Consider the following 19,826-nt stretch of genomic DNA (forward strand, 5'->3'; position numbering starts at 1 on the left):
TGTTCCAGCTGTTCTTTCACATAAAGAACACCACCACTGCATCACTTGCTCATCTGACTTTCCTAAAGTCAACCCAGCCATCCATGACAGCATTCCAAACATGTACACCATCCCACCATGTCTCCATGATCACAGTGAGATTGTGGCCCTGTGAGCATGCACAAATCTCTAGTTTTTTCTGTTCATTCCCCAAGCTGTGTGCATTCGTATACAGCACTTCAGAGAAGAATAGGAACAGAAGATGCAGGTCAAAAAAAAAAAAAAAAAACAGTTAAAAAAACACCACAAATTGGAAACTTAGTTTGTTTCCAAGCATTGCTTCCTGTTTCCTCTTTCAGGTAGGCCTCTAGTTGCTTCTACTAATCTATGTCTGCTGCATGAAATAGGTACATTTTCCAGTGAATCTTGGACAGACTATATCTATGTGCAATAACATACACATGGATAATTGTTTTTTTAAACTTAAAGCTCTTTCTTCTCCCTCCTGCTGAATTTCCACAGAATATTTGCAGTAGTATTCCCAAAGTATAAAATCCAGCATCAAACAACTGATTGCCAGGGCTGATAACTTGTACATCATATGACATCTCTTGCTATGCACAAACTACTGTTTTGACAGCACAAAACTGGAAGGCTCATTTTTTCTTTGATCCTGCAATTCCAGCAGAATTGTATATAGATTTATTTGCGAGTGGTATGGTGGAAATCAGTGTGAAGACTCATTTTCCTCTCCGCAGTGACAGTGCACTATAAGGAAATCATTAACAGTGGGATTTACATAAGCTCAAAATAAATAATGGTTCGGGGCAGTTTATTTTTCTGCAGCAGACAGGGTGAAAACGTTTTTTCCCTTGACTCTACTGGAAATAAAAGGAATGCACAGATTTGCAACCCAAGTAACAGAAGAACCGGTAACTGTTCTGACTGAAGGATCAGTATTTGTGCTTCTGGTGCAACATCTGAGGTCACATCTTGTCTTTCCCCTCCTTCAGCTCCCAGGACAGGGACCTCACATACCATACAACCAACACAGCACCTTAATTCTCATTACACTAAAACTAGATTGTTTTACTCTTTCCACATAGCTAATACTGTAACTGTTCTCACAGTAAAACAGTTGATTTCCCAGCGTATGCTTTCAGGGAGCTGTTTAGCATGTTTGGAACCTCATTTAGAAAAAAAACATCACTATTATTTCCAAGACTGCATATATGCCAAAAATAGTGGAAAACTTGTATGAAAACACTATCCTTACCACATGAATATAAACGTTGTCACATGCAAAAGGTTTGGGATTAATCTGCCTATGTCTTGAGGGAACTCTGCCTCTGGAAGCTGAACATGCAAAAAGTTCAGTGCAGTGTTTGATACTTGAAATCTCTTGGGTTCCTGGTCCTACACTCCTCTCAAATCTTTCAGCTCTGGAGTAAAGAGAAGATTGTGCTTAAATGCACAGTAAATTGTGATGCTAAAGTTATGAACAACTTTTCTCACCTGTAAAGACCTCCTCTGACACAGAAATCCAGATGAGCTTTCCTTTATTTAAGAAAGCCTCTTCCAATCTCAGCAATCAATGACATGAGCTGGATCATCTTTTCTGGAATTTTCTCTCTACCAGCACCTAGAACAGATGCATTTTGTCAGCTATACTTATACATCTCGCAGGAATTGAAAAAGCACATGCAACCTAAAATAAAGGAAAAAATGAGTTAGTATTTACACATAAAGGTAGCTCTCATTCCTTCCTGAACATTACTTCATCATGCCTGGGGAGATTTTTTGTTTTGCAAATCTACTGACACTGCTGTAGTTCCAGAGCACTGATTTCTTCCATAAATTAATATGGAGTAGTGGGAATGTATGATCTTAATACACGAAGTAGGAGATTCTTGTAATGTTAAGATAAAGCCATTAGGAACACAGACTCAAGCTGAATGCTGCATTTCAGTCCACACAATAGGGAAGAACACAGCCAAAAGGACAGAAAACATATCAGCTATTCAACATAAAATGCTACTTCCGTACCTTTCCACTCACCTCTTTGCACTGGATCCTGAAAGCTTCATAGACATAATACTGATGTAGTAAAAAATCTGAATTTGAAGCAATGTTTCTTCCATCATGCATTCTGCACAAAGCATCAGGTTGAAGCTGGAAGCAACAATACACAGCCAGCTACAGCTGAGGTGCAAGAAGTACACACCTCCCCTAAACCAACTTCGCTGGTTTATCAGTGCTCAGAGATCTGACAAGCTCAGCAGGTAAGCAGCTGCCTAGATGTAGATGTCCAGAATGCTAAGATTTGCCAATATCTGAAGGCATTTAAGTGGTAATAATGAGAAACAGAATCTTTACAACCTTCGAAGTGAAGTGCCATTTAAAGTGAATGTGACAATTCCTGACTGTTAGGCAAAGGAGCCTGAACCAGAGCAGACAGACAGAATTAAAACAGGTATATCCCAGTTGATATTCTCAGCCTAAAGTTACTCAAGCAGAGATATGAGAGTATCAATGTGCCGTCATGATGTAGGTCTGATATACAGTTGGGTTCATTCACTGAAAGAACATCAGCAAGTCTGATGGGACATTCACTTTGGATGCCTCCATCAGACTGTCTCTCCCCCACAGCCTGGGTGACCTGCAGAAGCCGGAATACATTCCGTTTAGTTAAATAGGCTCTTTTACTCCTACAACCAGGCTCAGTTGCTTGTTCCATCCCATTAGTTACTGGCACTCTGGTGACCTCCTCTGGATGTGTTGGCAGTTTACGGGCTGGTTCGGCCCGGTTCTGAGTGGCGGGGTGGAGGGAACCACAGATCCACACCTCCAGAAAGGAGAAAGAGGGGACCCAAAAATAATTAAAAACAGTGACAACAGTCTGAGGAGAAACCAACTAATTTACTAAATATGGGATCAGAATGCAAGATAACACACTACAATGCAATATAATTAGAATTGAAGCTAATAAATCAAACATAATGAGAGTGTCTGGAAGGTGGAAAGGCCTCACCATAATGCTGAGGTGAGACATGCAGTCGGGTCGAGCAGCAGGGAGGAGAGTTGAAAAAGAAGGTCTTGTGACCTTGCCAAGGGTTCTATTTTTTCTATGAACACAAAGCCTTTTGGGATACCTAGCTGTTCTCTTCTGGACAGGTGCCTGGAACTGGGGCATTAACTCTTTAACTCCCAGTGCACTACATGATGTTATGATGTGGAATACCAGTAACAGTAATAATAAAACTGTAACAGAATGGAGGAAAACTCATCACATAATGCCTTGACAAAATCCCCCTCAGAATCTTATGCTATGTCTATTCCTTGCATTAGATCTTGCAAGGCTTGCTTCATAGTCAAAGTCTACAAAAATAAAAGATTAAGGACCAGACAATGCTTTAAGATGATCTCAGCCTTAGTCCATTCCTTATTAGAAAGAAAATATTCCCACCTGGAATATTGCAAAGAATTGATCTACTTCAATGGAATAGAGTACCTGCTAGCCCTAAAACACAAGAGAAAGGCTTTGCAGTAGCACCATCAGGAAATAAAGTGGTCAGAGATACCAACTCTTTTTCCCCAAGAATTCTAACCTTGCCTTTATATTCTAGGTAGGACTTCCATCACTGTCCTAGAGAGACAGTCCTCTAGAGCTCCTGCCAATGAGAAACATCTGTGTGGAAAAGAAAACATACAGCTATTTTGACACATACAATAATCACCCCAAATTCACGAGGAAGGAAATTTGGTCATCACTTGCTCACATCTCTTACTTTTTTGGGTAATAGCTAAGGAATTTGATTTTGCACAGTTTTTAAACTGGGGTCTCTCGGTCTCTACAGATTTAATATGATCAGGTGAACTCCCCAAGAAATACACCACACCTCAGAGGTGACAATTTAGCAAACCCAGGAGGAATTTCACTTCTATTTCATTAGAAATTTTATTAGAAATTTCATTTAAAAACCATTTAGTTAGAAATTCAATTCCAGTTTTTTAGTTCACTTTTCATCTGAAATCTCTGTGAAGCATGAGGAACACAGAAGCACATTACCAACTGTCAGGACCTACAGTATTCAGCATTGCCACAGTTTTAAAGCTTTAATACAGGCTTCTCTTTGATTTTAGTTTTCATATCTTAATTCTGCTTCTCCTCTTCTAGTAAAGCTATCCTGGTTGTAGCAACTGAACAAGAAAGAGACAAAGAAAGAATAATTTTTGGAAGAGAAGAATTCTCATCAAGCTTTAAGCACAACAGACTTCAATGCCTCAACTCTCCTTTTTAAGCAAGATGTAACCTTTTTGAGTTTTGCCTCTTGCTTTCCTCAGGTGTTCTGTGATGATGAAATAGGAATTTATTCATTACCTTCAAGATGTATGGCAATTGTTACAACACATTGTTCAGCCATCAAGAAGGTGGAACACAGTTATCTATTAAGAGAGTAGCCAGCAGCACCCAGGAATGAGCTCTCACTTGGAAATAGGTTGTTACTCAGCTATGGATAGGTTATTACTCAGCTATGGATCAGATTATGTAAATCCTGTTTGGGAAACCGAGTGAAACTAATTTGAAGATTAAGCTCGCCCTTTGTCTTCTCTGAGGCCTGTAAAACACAGCCAAATTCTTGTTCTTATGCTTTTCCTTTGTTACTTGTATAAATCTCTATTTGAATGACTTGGATGCACAACAAATAAGTTAATTATTGAGAGATCAGAGAGGCAGGAGAAAACACTTGTTAGCTTTCCATCTCCACTCATCTGATCTGATCAGACTTCTGGTATGAAATAGGAGAAACAGTTAAAAACAAAAATGGAGAGTACAAGAGACTTTAAGGGATAGAAAAGGAACACAGGCAATCATAAGGCCCAGGAGAAACAAGAATCACAGAGCACAGAACATGCCATGTCAGACAGACTAGAGAATAAAGTTATATTTCAGTTTATTTGTAATCAATGTAATGATTCCAAAGAAGACAATTAACACCTGATGGAACATATTACAAGCACACTGGTTGGGATGTAGTCTCAGGGCTTCAAGATACCACAATCTGTCTTGTGGCTATTGAGCAATAGCACCATGAACATGAATTTGAAGCCTGAAATCACTTTAGAGAATCATTTGTTTATACAAAGGATTAAAGAAAGTCCACCATCAGTATTTCCAGCCACTGTTTCATGTGTAAGCAATCCTCTGCCTACGTTTATTTCAAAAACAGTGAATCAAAATTCAGATCTGCAACATTTTGGTTTTTGGTAATAAGTATAGATACTGCAGCTGTTTGCAATGTATATGCAGCACATAAGTTCAAGACAGAAAATGACTGAACGTAAAGTCTTTGGAGTAAATTCCTCATAAAATGTCAACTATCTAACATAGAAGACAGGCAGACTGAAGTGGAAGACAGAATGGTACTGTTTATTTTATCATAGCAGTACCATCACTAACACCAATAACAAAAAATAAAGTCTGCCACTACACAAAGGACAGACAGCAGCAGGGAAAAAAAAACATTTCACCTTGACTAATCCCCTTGCTTCTGAGAGAACAGGCTGCTAGGAAATATACTGCATCTCTAAAAGATAACACCAGACTTGTCAGACAGGTGGGCATAAAAACATGAGGAACTGATTTTCAGGGCTACGTAGCTCTTTAAGGCTGTTGTCTTCCAGAGATATTGGTAAGTAATCCTTGTGTATCAGCAGCTGGATGACCTGCAAAAGTTCCTATCAGCAGAGCATTAGAAAACTAAATCACTGCACTCAAAGCAAATTTTGTGAGGGTCTACTGCCTAAATGAGGATAATTTAACAGTAAAAATCGCCTCAAATTAAAAAAGTGGCTTTGCTGGTGTCTTTGTAAAGCATACAACATTTATAATCTACACTGTGAGAGCACTTCTAGCAGCTTTCCTTGCAGTACTACAGGGTCGCAAGAAACACTGACATCAACTCATGCACAGAAATCACACTACATTGTACATAACAGAGCACTTCATATGAACTTTCTGCAGTATTGCCTGGTTTTTAAAGCAGGGTCCTCCAAGAATAAAGTCTTCCGTGCTTCTATTAATGTCTCAAAACAGAAGTCAAGCCTTTCAGATCCAGGCTGCACTTCCCCTCTCAATAGACTCTTCTTACATGTTATTAGATTCCCTATTCCATCTTCTCCCCTCAAAAGACCTCAAACCACCTCCAGCTTTGTTTCAAGCCGCTTTGCTCTGATGACCTTCTATATGTTAACAACACCTGCTGGCCCGAAACATTAGTCATCAGTGCAGTGCTGCTTTTAGAAAGACGCCATCTACTGCAAAGCTTAGTCAGTACATTTTTTCAGTGCCAAAAACGAATAGGATCATTCTTGCTTTTAACATCCACACACTGAAATTCCAAATTCTAGGCGCCCCAACTGAAAAGAACAAGCATACATAAAAGCTGCAACACTGGGTCAACAGAAGTTACAAGACCATAGCCTCCAATTCCAGGCTATTTTGTGCATAATGGAATGATTTAAACTGCCTTCATTTCTCCAGCAGATGTACAAAAAAAAAAAACCACCCCATATTCTGTAGCCTTTGAAGCAGCTACAAAATTTTGTCAGGAACTAACATCTAATTCTTGCTATTCAAAATCTTTTTAGCTTAAGTCACCATTCCTACCCATATAGTAAACCACCAGCAGTGTGTTAAGTGATGATGCAGCAAAATGCAGATTTTTAAACATCTGTCAGGTCTGCCCAACAGTACAGCTAGACAGACTAATACTGCATGGCCACTGGGTGTCTGTCATCCATACCATGAGCATGACCAATGCCAACAGACAGCTGACCACTCAAAAAAGCATGTTCCCTCTTCATAGTGGGAAAAGGTTCCCTTGTCAAAAGAAGGCCTTTTTAGATGCAGGTGGGAAGCTGATCTGCCACAACTGGTTTCATTGCACACATCTGGTGCAGAAAAGAACAAACAGGCCTCAAGCATGCTTCTGCTGTGACATACCCTTCCACGAGTCCCCATGCTACCACATGTCCTCAGGTCACATTTCTCCCCTCTGCTAGGGTCATGTTTCCTGCTTGTCTCATCTGCCACTGTTTATCCCTGAACTTCAGGGCAGGTTCCTGGAACTCTTATCAGATAATTAATTACAATACTATATCACCACATCCTCATGAATGGATTTCTCATTTTCTTCCATAGCTTCACCTTAAAATTTAAATATGGTGAGAAAAATACTCCTTCTGTAAGAAATTCCACCAGGATCCCTTATTCACCAGCTCTGACTAACCCAAGGTGCCCAACAATCAACTGAACATTCTTCTGGACATTCGCATTTACAGCTGGTAGTTTTTTGTGTTGCTTACTAATAGCCTGTTTACCTGCAGCTAACCTTCAAAATGTAAGTTGTTTTCATTTTAAACTGAAGGAAATTACGAATTGTTATTTCCACATAACAATTCAACCAAGGACAGCTACTCACGCTGGTTTGAGCTAAGAACTAAAACCACCCTTCTGTAGAAGTGTGCAGGCTGAACAAAGTCTCTGCTGGAATATTAAATCCACATACAGCCACTCAGTTGTTGCCAAGCCCCGTAACTGGAACCACTTCAGTGCTCCAACTACCAAAGCACGTAACTGTATGAAGTCACCAGCACGCTTACTGTATGTAAATATAGCTTGTTAATAACAGTTATTACTAAAAGACATCTTGAGGGATCTGTCCCTCACACTTATGAGCAAATCTTCTACATAAACTTGACTCCAATGCACTGCATTGATGGGAGATGCTCCATAGTGCAACATATACCACACAGTTATCAATCCAAACACCCTCACATTAGAGATGTAAAAAAAGAGTGAAAGAAAACTTAAGAATAAGCTACATACTGCATATGCCACTATTGGAGTTTTATTATCACTGGGGAAAATTCATTCTCATTTGTTTGAGAAATGTCAGTGAATTTAGGAATATATGTATACTTTAAAGTTAATAATAAATTTAAGCATCCTTCAAGTGCTGAGAAGGTGAAAGAATGAGGTAACTGGATATCAACTAGCCATGTATTCAAAGAATGAATGGTGAAAATTCAGTAATCAAACAGCTAAAGAACACTGCAATGAAGAGTAAATCCTTCTCCCTTCTTTGTACTTTCCCAACACAAGAGAGCAGTAGTTTAGCTATGCTGGATAGCAGGCGACTAGACATACAGTAAATTCATCTGTCATGCAATGCATTTAATAACCCTCATATTATACCTGCCCCAGTATTGAATGGTCCATTCAATGCCAAACTGAAAACACTGGACATGAATCCTAACATAATGGAACTGGTATGGAGCTCCACTGCACCGCCTGCTTGTAGGTAACTGGCAACCCAAGCTAAGCTAAAACAAGCTTTGCAAACACCTTCCGCTCAGGTTGCTCACCCATGAAGGCAGACAACACAATAAGACGTGCTCGTGAGACTGTTTTCCCTTCAACTTTGTTTATTGATGTACTGAACATGAAAAAGTACAAAGAATCCAAACACAAAAGAAAACATGTACAACCTCTTTAAATACTCAACAGAATATATTTTCTATTCCAACAGATGTGAATTAACTATACATCTTCAAATAAATACCAACCTTACATTTTACTAAGTGCTCTGATAACACTGTAAAGTGAAGCCCAATTTACATGCCTTCTCATCAATGCCGTTGTTTGCTAGAGTAGTATAAGGAAAGAAGCATGTTGCTACTGTTTTCCCTATATTGGGAAGATTGTGTTTCCTACAGTATATACAATTTAACGCAGAAGAGCTTTAACAATCTAAATGCACCTAAGAATGAGAAAGTGCACAGGAAGCCAATTGATTTTCGAATAGCATTGAGTGGGTCAGCATGAAAACTCGCTTATTCACTTTAGCACGCGCTTCACAGTATATGTACTGTACTATACTGAAAAATTTATAACTACAGTTTAAAAGAATAAGAACCAAACGCAACTGCAAAGATAGTGTACAACTATGTTTATGCATAGAACATCGCTTTTTTCTAAGGGGAAGCGTATGAGCATCTCAGTTTATACAAAAAGCAGGACGTAACTATATAGTTGTCAGTGCATCCTGGCGAAGGCATCAAAACCCTCAGCTTTTTTTTTTCCTCCTCAAAAATTTAATATAAGCTAGATGCTAATCAGAAAATATTCTGTAATTCTTTAATTTCTTCAATACATGGTAAAGACTTTCTATGTCCCCAAATAGTGATTTAAGCATTATACAAAGTTAAATTTCAGTAGCATACAGGTATTCATGGGTTTTGTATGAAAAATGTAAGGAAATTTGTTCAAAACTTATGATTATACTCGTTTTTAACCACAAACATATTTATAACCCAAAATGTAGCATCACTATAAACAGCGGAAGCTAGACTATCTACAGACAAAAATAGCAACAGATCTGATGCACTGTAAATTCAAGTCCTCAGGACAACAAAAATGAATAAGCAGACCTCAAGTAACAATGTTAATGCCATTTACAAAGAAAAAACTCATACAAAAACATTCAGAATTGACCATCACTTGGCATGTAAGTTGAAAAATAAACAAAAATCAAAATTAGCTGAAAGGTTCATAACTCAAGGTCTTATTTACAATACACAAAGCTCAGGTGTTAGCCTTGAACATAACTTTCAAAATACCTCCAAACATACCCAACTGCTGTGCAAACCATGCACAATGTCTTTTCCTAAGACAAAACAACTCTTCAAACAATAGCGAGTACATCACTAAACACCATGAGCTCTATCTGAAGGGAATTCTTTAGGAAGAACAGATTTTTTTTTCCCCCGTCTCATAAGTATTTAAGTTTCCTGTTTGCTCTTATATAGATTTTTTTTTTTCAGTTTTCTCTTGTTTCAAAATCACAAGTTTATGTGAGCCACTTATATAACCAGGATGATCAAAAACTCCACTGATGATTACAAAAATGAAACCAACAGTGCATCCCATCAACTCTACTTATTAATAGAAATGTCTCAAATTTATTTCTACATCATAAATCTTTCTAAATTTTCCCCCAACAACTGTAAATTTCCTGGTAAGTTTTAAAAGCTCACAAGGTGTCATATGAAGAGATTTCTCAAAGTATTCAAGTCAAAATATTTGTCCCAGGACCAGTAAAAAGTTTCTCCAAATTTTTTTTATTTTTATTTTTTATAAAAATAGATGATTTTTTTTTTAAACCCACATCAAAGAGGCTCTTATCTCTTTGGCAAGGTACTGCTTTACGAAAAGTTCTCCAGTATTCCTACAATAAGCTTCTATAATGTGTTCCCCTTCCCCAACCCAAACACTAACTAGAAAATAAATACTGCGTATAACTTTATAAATAAGATGTAAACTTCAAATGCTTCTCAACAACAACAGCAACTCATCAAATTGTAAATTAAACACAAGGCGGATTGCGATATTATAAAACAAACTTAAATAGTCTAACACAAAGCCTCAAATATTTACTCATAGGTTAATGGCAATCATGTAATAAAAAAAAAACCAAACACAAAAATTCTTCCTTAGCTGAAACATTTTAAAAGGTCAACCTTCTTCAAAGAAGGCAATAGAATGCACTGTGACAGGTAAAAACCCTGTACCTCTTTTCAATATTCAAACACAAAAGGTATTCAAGAAGTTCTAATTCAAATAGTAGCAATAAAAAAATCTCACATATTCTTAGGATGCTAAGTAGTCATTTTATCCCCATATCCACACCGATATACAACAAAGGCATTTACTAGCAGAAAGCTTCTCATAAATTGCCTTTGTTGTATAGATTTCAAATGTTAATGCACTGAGAATAACTTGTCAGGCTTTGTGCGTTTTGTTTGTTTTAAAGGAGACCTGCAGTACTCTGTCCCCAAGGCGGTATCCATTCAGGCTAGCTATGGCCATAGCTGCCTCGTCATAGTTTGTCATAGTCACAAACCCAAAGCCTTTGCACTTATTGGTGTTAAAGTCACGGATGACCTTCACATTGGTTACTGCTCCGAAGGGTCCAAACATCTGCCAGAGGATACTCTCGTCAGCATCAGGGGCCAAGTTGTACACAAAAATGCACCATCCAGTTCCTGCGTGTCCAGGGATGTTAATTCCAGCCAAACTGGTCATTCCATCAATGGTCATGGGGGGAAACCTACTGAAGAATGAGGGGAAACAAAATAAAAACAGCAGTTGTTTTAAGAAAAATCAAAAGCAAAGAAGTTTCAAAAAGAGGAAAGGACAGGGGGCTTTTCACAGGTGGCTGGAACTTATCAGCTGGAACAGTAAAGTGATTTGGGATTTTTACCATTTTCATCTGTACAAAATACAATGCACAGGACAATACACAAGTGTGGGAACAGTGTTTGGTTTGGCTGAAATGGAATAAGTAACACGGAAGAAAAAAAGAAAACCACGCTATAACACCAGAGAGGATTAAATCGCTTGGAACATGGAACTACTACAAAGGGTTTGTCTTCCATGCACAATGCACCAAAATGAATAACTTCAGCTGAAGTCTCAACAAGCAAAAATAAGTCTTACTGAAAAAGTAACAATAGTCAAAATATTTTCTCTTAATGAATTGGTTATTATGAATGGAATGGTTCTTTATTACCTCTTTACTCCATAAGCCATGTTGAGCAGATTGTCCAACCTGAAAAATAGTCAGCAGAACCGTCTTAAGATTAAAGCCTGGAAAAGTCTCAAGGAAATCTGGTACATTATTACCAGCTCCTCTGCACTCTTTCTAAAAGTGCTCATTAATAGCTTGAATAACACCAATTCAAAAGCTTCAGCACCTTACTAGACACCACACAGTTAATGTGATACTAAACACATGTTCTTACATAGCAACCACAATCTCAGCTAGTTCAGTTCAGAAAGGCTAAACGTATGGTAGTGGTGCACTAAGTCAACTAATAACCAGCAGCATAAAGTTGCAGTGTGTGCACTTCAGCAAAACCTTCCAGATTATGAATTTGTTTCTGATGAAGACTTCATTGAGACTTCTCTCGGTACGCTGACATGAGAATCTAGATAGGCATAAGGTTCTGGAAAACCAGCAAGTATTAGACCATGCATTGCCAAAAAAACCTGTAATTTTTTAAAAACTATTTTCTTGCTCTTTTATGGAATAAACTGCTTCAGAACACTGAGATACACATTACAGGATGTGAACTTTCTCCAGGTTATTTCCTCCTTCATCTTCTCTCAGTATGCAGTCCCATCTCTAGACCCTCTGGAGCTACTTAGCCAATATCTGAAGCAAGCAGCGCCTTCTACTCCTGTTATAATAATTTCAGTACTAAGACAGAATCTGCTTCTCCAAGAAAAATGTATTAACTAAAACAGCTCTTGTTTATTTCTGGCAAACCTTAGATGTGAAGAGAACATCTTTTGCTGAAAGGTTACCTCCAGGACACCACAGAATTAAGAGAATGAAGACTTACACGATGCGGTTTTTAGCTTACAGCTATCTTGCAGATCTGCACCTCACTGTTATTTTTCTCCAGTAATGAACTCTAAAGATTTAAGAATCACTGGTAGTATAAGGAATCCAAAGTCAAGGGCTGTAATTGTGTAATTCATGCACCAAAAAAAAGGAAATGAAAAATGGTTTGGTCTTACTTGCAGATAAGTGAGGGTCAAACTATAGATTATCTTGATTTTGCAGTGAACAGGGTTTGAAGGATTTAGGTACAAGACAGCAAGGCACTAACCGCCTAGAAGAGCATAAGGGGAAAAGAAAGCTGCCTGCCAACAATCAGCAGGCTTGTGGATTACACAGGTCTACTCTCACTGAAGATCTGGAGGTGAGAGAAAGATGAGCTCCAGAAATACCACCACCTAAAGGTCTTCGTTGCACAAGAGGCTGAGGACTTCATACAGTAATGGTGTCAACCTGTTTTCATCGGTTACTGGATGGCCTTAAGAGATTTGGGAAAGATGGAACTCACCTGACACTTTCTAAGGATGCTTTCAGTTACACAGCCTATAGTATCTGAAGAACAATTATAGATAGAGCTGCTTTCAAAAGCCCAGACCAACATTTCTATTAAGAAAAGCATTTTAGGTGACCCTTTTGTTCCTCCCTACTAAGTATACACTGCTTGTACATTTTCAGGCCTCAATCAACTTCACTGAAGACTGCACAACTGCATCAGGTCATTCTGCTAACATCTGAAGTTCCAACAACCAGGATTTTTTTTTTTTTGCATGTGAAAGACATGGAAGACCTGAGCTTCCAGTGCAATCTGAACGACACCATTAGCAGCAGCTGAAATGCTGCAACAACAGCACATATGCAAAGCCCACATGTAAGACATCTCCCTTGACAGTTACCAACACTTAAAATTTATCAAGGCTGTCTCTTCCGGCAAACAGAAGCCTGAAGATAGAAGAAAGAACAAACTAATGTCTGCTATTCTACTTTCACCATCTGACCAGTTGGCCCTCCGTCAGCTCAACCTTCTACTTCTTCCACACCCATCAAGGGGAGAACTCACCCTTCCCATCCACTGCAGGCCTCATACCTACTTGATACTACTTGCTACAATTATGCTTTTAAGAGGAGCAAATTGCAACACCTCCTCATGGTTGTTACAAGCATTAACTTCATACTCAACATCTTAGCAAAAACTTCCTGTTGAATTTAAACGGGCATTCACAAAAAAATGCACTGTTTATTAAAGGAGAATTGTGAACAACCAAAAATTTAAAGTTTCAATGCCTAATGTTGCAGCAGATGGCAACTGCAATTACACCATTCTTCTTCCCTAGGAAGCAACATGAACATTCCCCAGACACTGAATACAACTGGGTATCCCCCCTGTTCAGGGCCAACCTCCAACTGCTGTTGGGCACTTGCGGTACAAAGGCTGACATTTTGGAAACAGTCTAGAAGTTCTGCCAGAAGCCTGCCCATGAGCTCTGACCACCAGGACCTGAAAGCAAGGGCAGCCCACACAGGGCTTTTCAAGGCTGCTACATTCTCTTCTTTCTAAGCAAACAGGAAGCTGATTTTGCTGATCGAAAAATCCAATAGCACATCTTGGAGCGTAGTAACATACTGCACATTCCAGTAACCTGGTCTGGGGCAGGGGCTGGGAATAAGCTAAGGTCACTGAAAACATTAAGATACTCAGGACTGAAGATAATGCATTTTGCTTCACTCTCTTCTTGCCATTTGTCCTTTCCAATACACTGAATTATCACAGGGAACTATAAGCCTTAGTTTCCACATAATCAGAACATATATCCACAAAAAAAACAGATGAAGATATCTGAAGTTTGGAATAAGGGAAGACAGTAGCATACACTCAGACAACAAGCCAGGATAAAATCTGAAAGCCAGAATGGGGAGAAGTACAAGGGATAGGGAAGTGAAGGATGGCTGTGGCATACCACATGGCTAAGAGATAATTCAATTGCCCATGCCACTGTTGACTGAATCAACTTTCAAATTAATCAAGAAAGCACAAAATTAAAAGCAACCTTAAGTTATTTGTACTTTTTAGAGACTGTCTAGGATAAAAAGAATGTTATCTTGTTTTTAACTCTAAATAGGTTTACTTGATGCTTTCCTGCTGTCAGTAGGTTGGAACACATTTTTCTCTTTCAGCTATATTCTTGGAGCATAACTGCAGAAACTCCACATTTCTATGGGTTTCCTTCCTACAAATCACAGAGGACAGAAAGAGGACAGAGGAGAAATCAAAGAGTGCAGGGAAACCAAGAGGCCCCTGGGAAGACACATTTTCCAGTTCAGTTAAACAGAAGTATCTGACTTACCTAAAACGTTGAGCCTGCTGAGCTAGAGGTGCTGGATACCTTCTGTTTGGAGAATGGTACAGCTGGGAAAGGATGGCCTGATTGGTTTTTTGGCTTGGATTGTTAGCAAACTTCACAGTAATGGGCTCTGTGGCAGCTGGAGGCTTCTGGCCGTTCAAGCCTTTGATAGCTTCTTCTGCCTCAATACGTTTGTCAAATCGGATAAACCCCACACCTCTTGACATACCTGCATACAATGAAGGAAACTAATAAATTCAGAGGCATGTTGAGAGAATCAAATATTGTCAAACAAGTGCTATATAAACAGTTGCTGAATTTTTAGTTTACTAGAACTGATCTCATACTGGTAGAAGTAAGACTTATAGAAAAGTGTTGCAGTGCTTGTTTTTGGGTTGCTCTGGTTTGTTTTAAATTAAAAAGGCAAGCTGCTTAGAAAGAAACCTTGGAAGGCAGAGAGAAGAATACGGTCAAGGCAGCATAAGGAGTCAAAGTATACACTGAAACAGTCATTTTAGAGGGATGGAAGTGAACTCAGAATTGCAGAACTCATTTGCACTGTAACCTCTGCTCAGTTGGTGCTACTCTGTAGTATCTAAATGATTTAAAGAACGCCCATAAATATAGTGTTGTACTCCATGTAAGGAAGAAATGCCTTACGCTCTCTTGCAGCATGCCTTGAAGTTCACTGTGGAGAAAAATATGGTAGAGGAATACAGAGTGTTCTAGGTTGCAGTAATACAAATTATAGGGCAAGTTTATTTCTGTAAACGAAAGACTCCCTTTTGGCATAAAGCATGTTTCTGTTGGGGATGTTTCTGAAGGAAACTGATTTTTTTTTGGACCACAGACTCTTCAGGGGTATAGGCAAGTCTAAGATAATGGGCAAGGAGATCAGCAAGTATTTACAGAAAGTCTTAGGGAAATAAAACCTCGTTCTGTTGCTTGAATATAAACATATTGAGGTGTTAATACCTGCACCAACCACCGTTAAAGCTTCTATGCCTAGTACTACTTTGTGTGCCAGTTTAACACTCCTGAATCCATTTATAAGCCTCTTACATTTCTGCTCATGAATAACCAGACAAGTTAGAAGTTTGTACTCACCTCAGAAAAGTATTAACTACAAGAAATATTCTGTTCATAAACAATGATAATTTAAATGAAAGTGACAATGAACAGGCATAAGAAATCATTAGTGGCAAGTGTCATAGCCTCAACTTTACATTTTTCATCAGCAGTTTTTGTCACAACTTTATTATGTACACCATTCTGAGTCTCTCTTCCATTCTCCTCCTTAGCAACTTTGAAGAAAGTTTAACCTTGAACAACAATCTATGCCAGAGAACCACCGTGTTCACAGTAGCATGAGTATGAGTACTAAGAATTACAGTACACATTTTTAGAAGTTCACATGTACTTTTTGGCACATATCAAATGCCACCCTTTCTGTGCAATAATATACAAAAGCACTCTGTAAGCAGTTATTTGTTGAACAAAGATTAGAAATATGTCCATCAAATCTGCATCTTCTAAAGTTAGTACTTTGCATCTAATATTCAATTTTCCTGCTTCTCTGTACTCAATATTGAGATTTCTGTTAAGAGAATTGCAAAAAAATGTCTGGGCAGTCCACTATAGCTCAGCCAACTGTCAGACAATACACATACATGTAATATTTTCAAAGTAAGGCCATTTGAAAATTTTCAGCCACCATGAAAGTACAGTATAGATGTGTTACTGTCCTAGTCTGAAGAGTAAACCACAAGTATCACTGACATTCATTCATTCATTTAGAAACACAGCCTAGAATGTAACATGTCTACTAGAGCTTACTTTGACTTATACATGTATAAATCTCTGAAGACATTTAAAAGGTGTGTCAATGCGGTTCCTAGGAACTTGGTTTAGTGGTGGGCTTGCTACTGTTATACTGACAGCTGGACTTTGTGATTTTCAGTGTCTTTTCCACTCTAAATAATTCTGCGGTTCTTTAAGGCATTGCTGAATGCCTCAGTGCAAGTGACTGAGGCAACCATGCCATAAGGAGCATGAGGACTACTTTCACATAGAAGTTTGGAAATGAAGATGATAGAAGCTGTAGATTTATCACAAGACATGAAACAGCTTCAAACCTGCACCTTTAGGGTGGAAATGACTCAAGCTGGCTCATAATACTCCAAAACCTATTTTTGTCCGTGCGTATTTATGAACAACTGCAGCAAAAAATTTTCATTTTTTAGCCCCTACACATCTTTTATACATTCTAGAGACAAGACTACTGCACTGAAAGGTGAAATATTTTTCAAATTGCTAGTTCAAGAATGAGAGCGCGCAAAGCTCCCCACTTACCAGTGACTTGGTCAACTAAAATACGAGAAGTAATAATGCGTCCATACTGAGAAAAGAGCTGTTCCAGTTCTTTCTGAGTCATTGTTTTGGGAAGTCCACTAACATACAAGTTCGCATCTCTGATAGAAGCTGAACTTGGTCGCGCATAGGAAACCTAAAAAGAACATAAAGTAATAAATGTGAACACTTCCAAAATACTTGGAATAGAATGAACCACACCGTTCTGAGATACTGAAATGTTTTTAAGGACAGCCAGATTACTTCACAATGCCAGCTAAGTGATCTTTGGTGCCAACAGCTGTAAGAAGGGAATGCAACACAGATCAGAAGTTGACTGCATAAACTCGTAAGTAAAGTGTAACTTTAGCAGTATTCTTAATCAAGGAGAAAAGCTAGCTATAGATACCACCAAATCTTTGTGAAGAAGTATTCTTTCTGAGCAATTTTAAGATTAAAGAGGAAGATTAATACCTGGAAATACTTTAAGTTCTAAAACTACCATTAACAACAAAAAATACCAGGGATATAGTCTTAGACAATTTAGATATCAAAGCAAAGACAGTACAAAGCCCTCAGAGGTCTGAAGATGTTGAAGTACTAACTCTGCCCACTGTAAATGTGCTCTTTCTCAAATGACATACAATCACCCAGAAGGTGAAAATAAACAGTCACATCACTAAGAATGTGCAGCAGAAGAGGTAATGCAATGAAGAAGAGCTTGAGGTGGAAAGGACCTCAAAGCCCACCAGCTCCAAATTTTACCTGCTGCCTCGAAGCCTCTGCCAGCTAGAAATTTCATAATATCAATTACATTCAACTCTTAAATATATCATGCACAGTTGAAGGGTTCAGTATCTCCCAAAGAAGTCCTGACAAGTTTTATCTATGTTACAAAAAAGATCACAATTGTGCACCCACACTAGTGGAACAGGATAGAACTAAACACTTAGGGGTTTTCCTTGAGCAAAATATAAAGGTAAAAGGATTCTCAAGGAGTAGACAGATTTATCCCCTTTCTCCTCCATAATTCAGGATTCAGCCTCTGGGCAGGGAATTCAGCTCTGTAAATCTATCTCTTACTTAACTCTTTGGCACGTATTTTCAAATGCTTCCCACCTCGTTCACATATAGACCATTGAACTGTAAAAGACTCCTGAATAAGGTGAAAGCAAAACAACGAGCAATTAAGACTGAGTGCCCCAGTAGCTGACCAAGCAGTATCCTCGATGCTGCTTTTACCATCTGACTTTCTAAGGAGGTTTTAAGAAAGGCTGTCTTGCTGAATGGGGTTGACCTGCAAAAATTCTATCCATCCAATGCAAGACATGCTCCAACACAGAACCCTGTGAGCTGCACTACCTTCCTCTTTAACACAAAAGCCACACAAGAACAAACGTGTCTCCCAAGTCCTTGTTTTCTGGTGTCCAGCATAGGCAGCGGGAATAACAGCAGTCATTCCTCATTTACTTAGAAAATTTTAATTGAGGTGTTCAATTTCAATTCTAAAAGAAAAGCTGTCAGTGCCCAGTTACACAGAATTAAAGAAGTTCCTAGTTCACACACTGTTAGTTTCAGTCCTTCACAGAAGAACATTCTTTACTGGTGCTAAATCTACTTTCCTCTACATGCTGTTTCCTCTCCTCTTTCAAATTCTAGAAATACGCACTAGGGAACTGCCCACACATGAACTGATGGAAGTTACCACCATCAAGGTGTGAGGTAGCCAAAGATCCTTTTCCAGGAAAAAGATTCAGATTCTATAATGCTAAGTGTGAATTAACAAAACCACCCCAACACAATACTGGGAATTGGAATTTGCTATGTGATTTCTGGGTAAATCGAAATCAATTTTTTTTTGACAAATCTAAATCAAACCTCCCCCTGAGGACAGGCTGGAAAGTTAGAGCTACCCAGCCTGGAGAAGAGAAAGCTTTTGGGGGGGGGTCCTATAGTCAGGGTCTTTCAGTACCTGAAGGGAGCCTACAGGAAAGCTAGGGAGGGACTTTTCAGAAGGCAGTGAAAGGACAAGGGGCAATGGCTTAAAACTAGGAGAGGCTTGATTTAGACTAGATATTAGGAATCAATTCTTTACTGGAACAGGTTACTCAGAGAGGCGGTGGATGCCCCCTCCCTGATAACACTCAAGGCCAGGCTGGATGGGGCTGTGAGTAACCTGGTCTATAGGGAGGTGTTCCTGCCTATAGCAGGGGCTTAGAACTAGGTGATCTTAAAGGCCCCTTCCAAACCAAATCATTCTGTGATTGTCTCAGTTTACAACATTTCACAGAGTTCTTCTGTCATCCAGTAATATAATAGAAAATATTTGTCACTGTATATTTTTTCTTTCCTTCAAAAATTTTTGTGTTGTAACTTTTTCAATACACTGTAAACTAAAATAGTTCATTTTCAAGATTTTGCACAGCAGCTGGGAACTGAGAAAGTTTATATTATGACTGGTTTTTACTAAGAAAACTTAAACAGGGAGTACTCCATAAAAAGACAACTGAGGATTATTCCTGGAAGATGATATGACCTACGAGCCCGAGTAAGATAAACACAGCAGGAGTGTTCCAAAGCATTAAGTGATTGTAACCTGCCATAAGAAGCCTCTAATTATCACAGTCATAGTACTGAAGTACCAAAATGGCTGATTATGGTTGTTTTGCAGTACCATACAAATAATTTA

General features: G+C 38.7%; 1 protein-coding gene across 50 annotated transcripts in view; it reads right to left on the reverse strand.

The window, feature by feature from the left end:
* Positions 1-8,451: 8,451 nt before the first annotated feature.
* The window catches only part of ELAVL2 (ELAV like RNA binding protein 2), an 85,106-nt gene continuing 73,731 nt past the window's right edge, over positions 8,452-19,826 (reverse strand). For 35 of the 50 annotated variants that reach the window (XM_046905833.1, XM_046905831.1, XM_015280739.4 and 32 more), the window contains 4 exons: positions 17,141-17,294; positions 14,792-15,017; positions 11,616-11,654; positions 8,452-11,156 (listed from right to left, as the gene is read on the reverse strand). In XM_046905833.1, the coding sequence (XP_046761789.1) occupies positions 10,826-11,156; positions 11,616-11,654; positions 14,792-15,017; positions 17,141-17,294 (750 nt within the window). In that variant the 3' untranslated portion in view covers positions 8,452-10,825. The remainder of the gene's footprint in view (positions 11,157-11,615; positions 11,655-14,791; positions 15,018-17,140; positions 17,295-19,826) is intronic. The other 15 variants (XM_040656117.2, XM_004949541.5, XM_040656129.2 and 12 more) reach the window with 4 other exon arrangements.

Source organism: Gallus gallus, chromosome Z (assembly GCF_016699485.2).
Source record: "Gallus gallus isolate bGalGal1 chromosome Z, bGalGal1.mat.broiler.GRCg7b, whole genome shotgun sequence".
Classification (NCBI taxonomy): domain Eukaryota; kingdom Metazoa; phylum Chordata; class Aves; order Galliformes; family Phasianidae; genus Gallus; species Gallus gallus.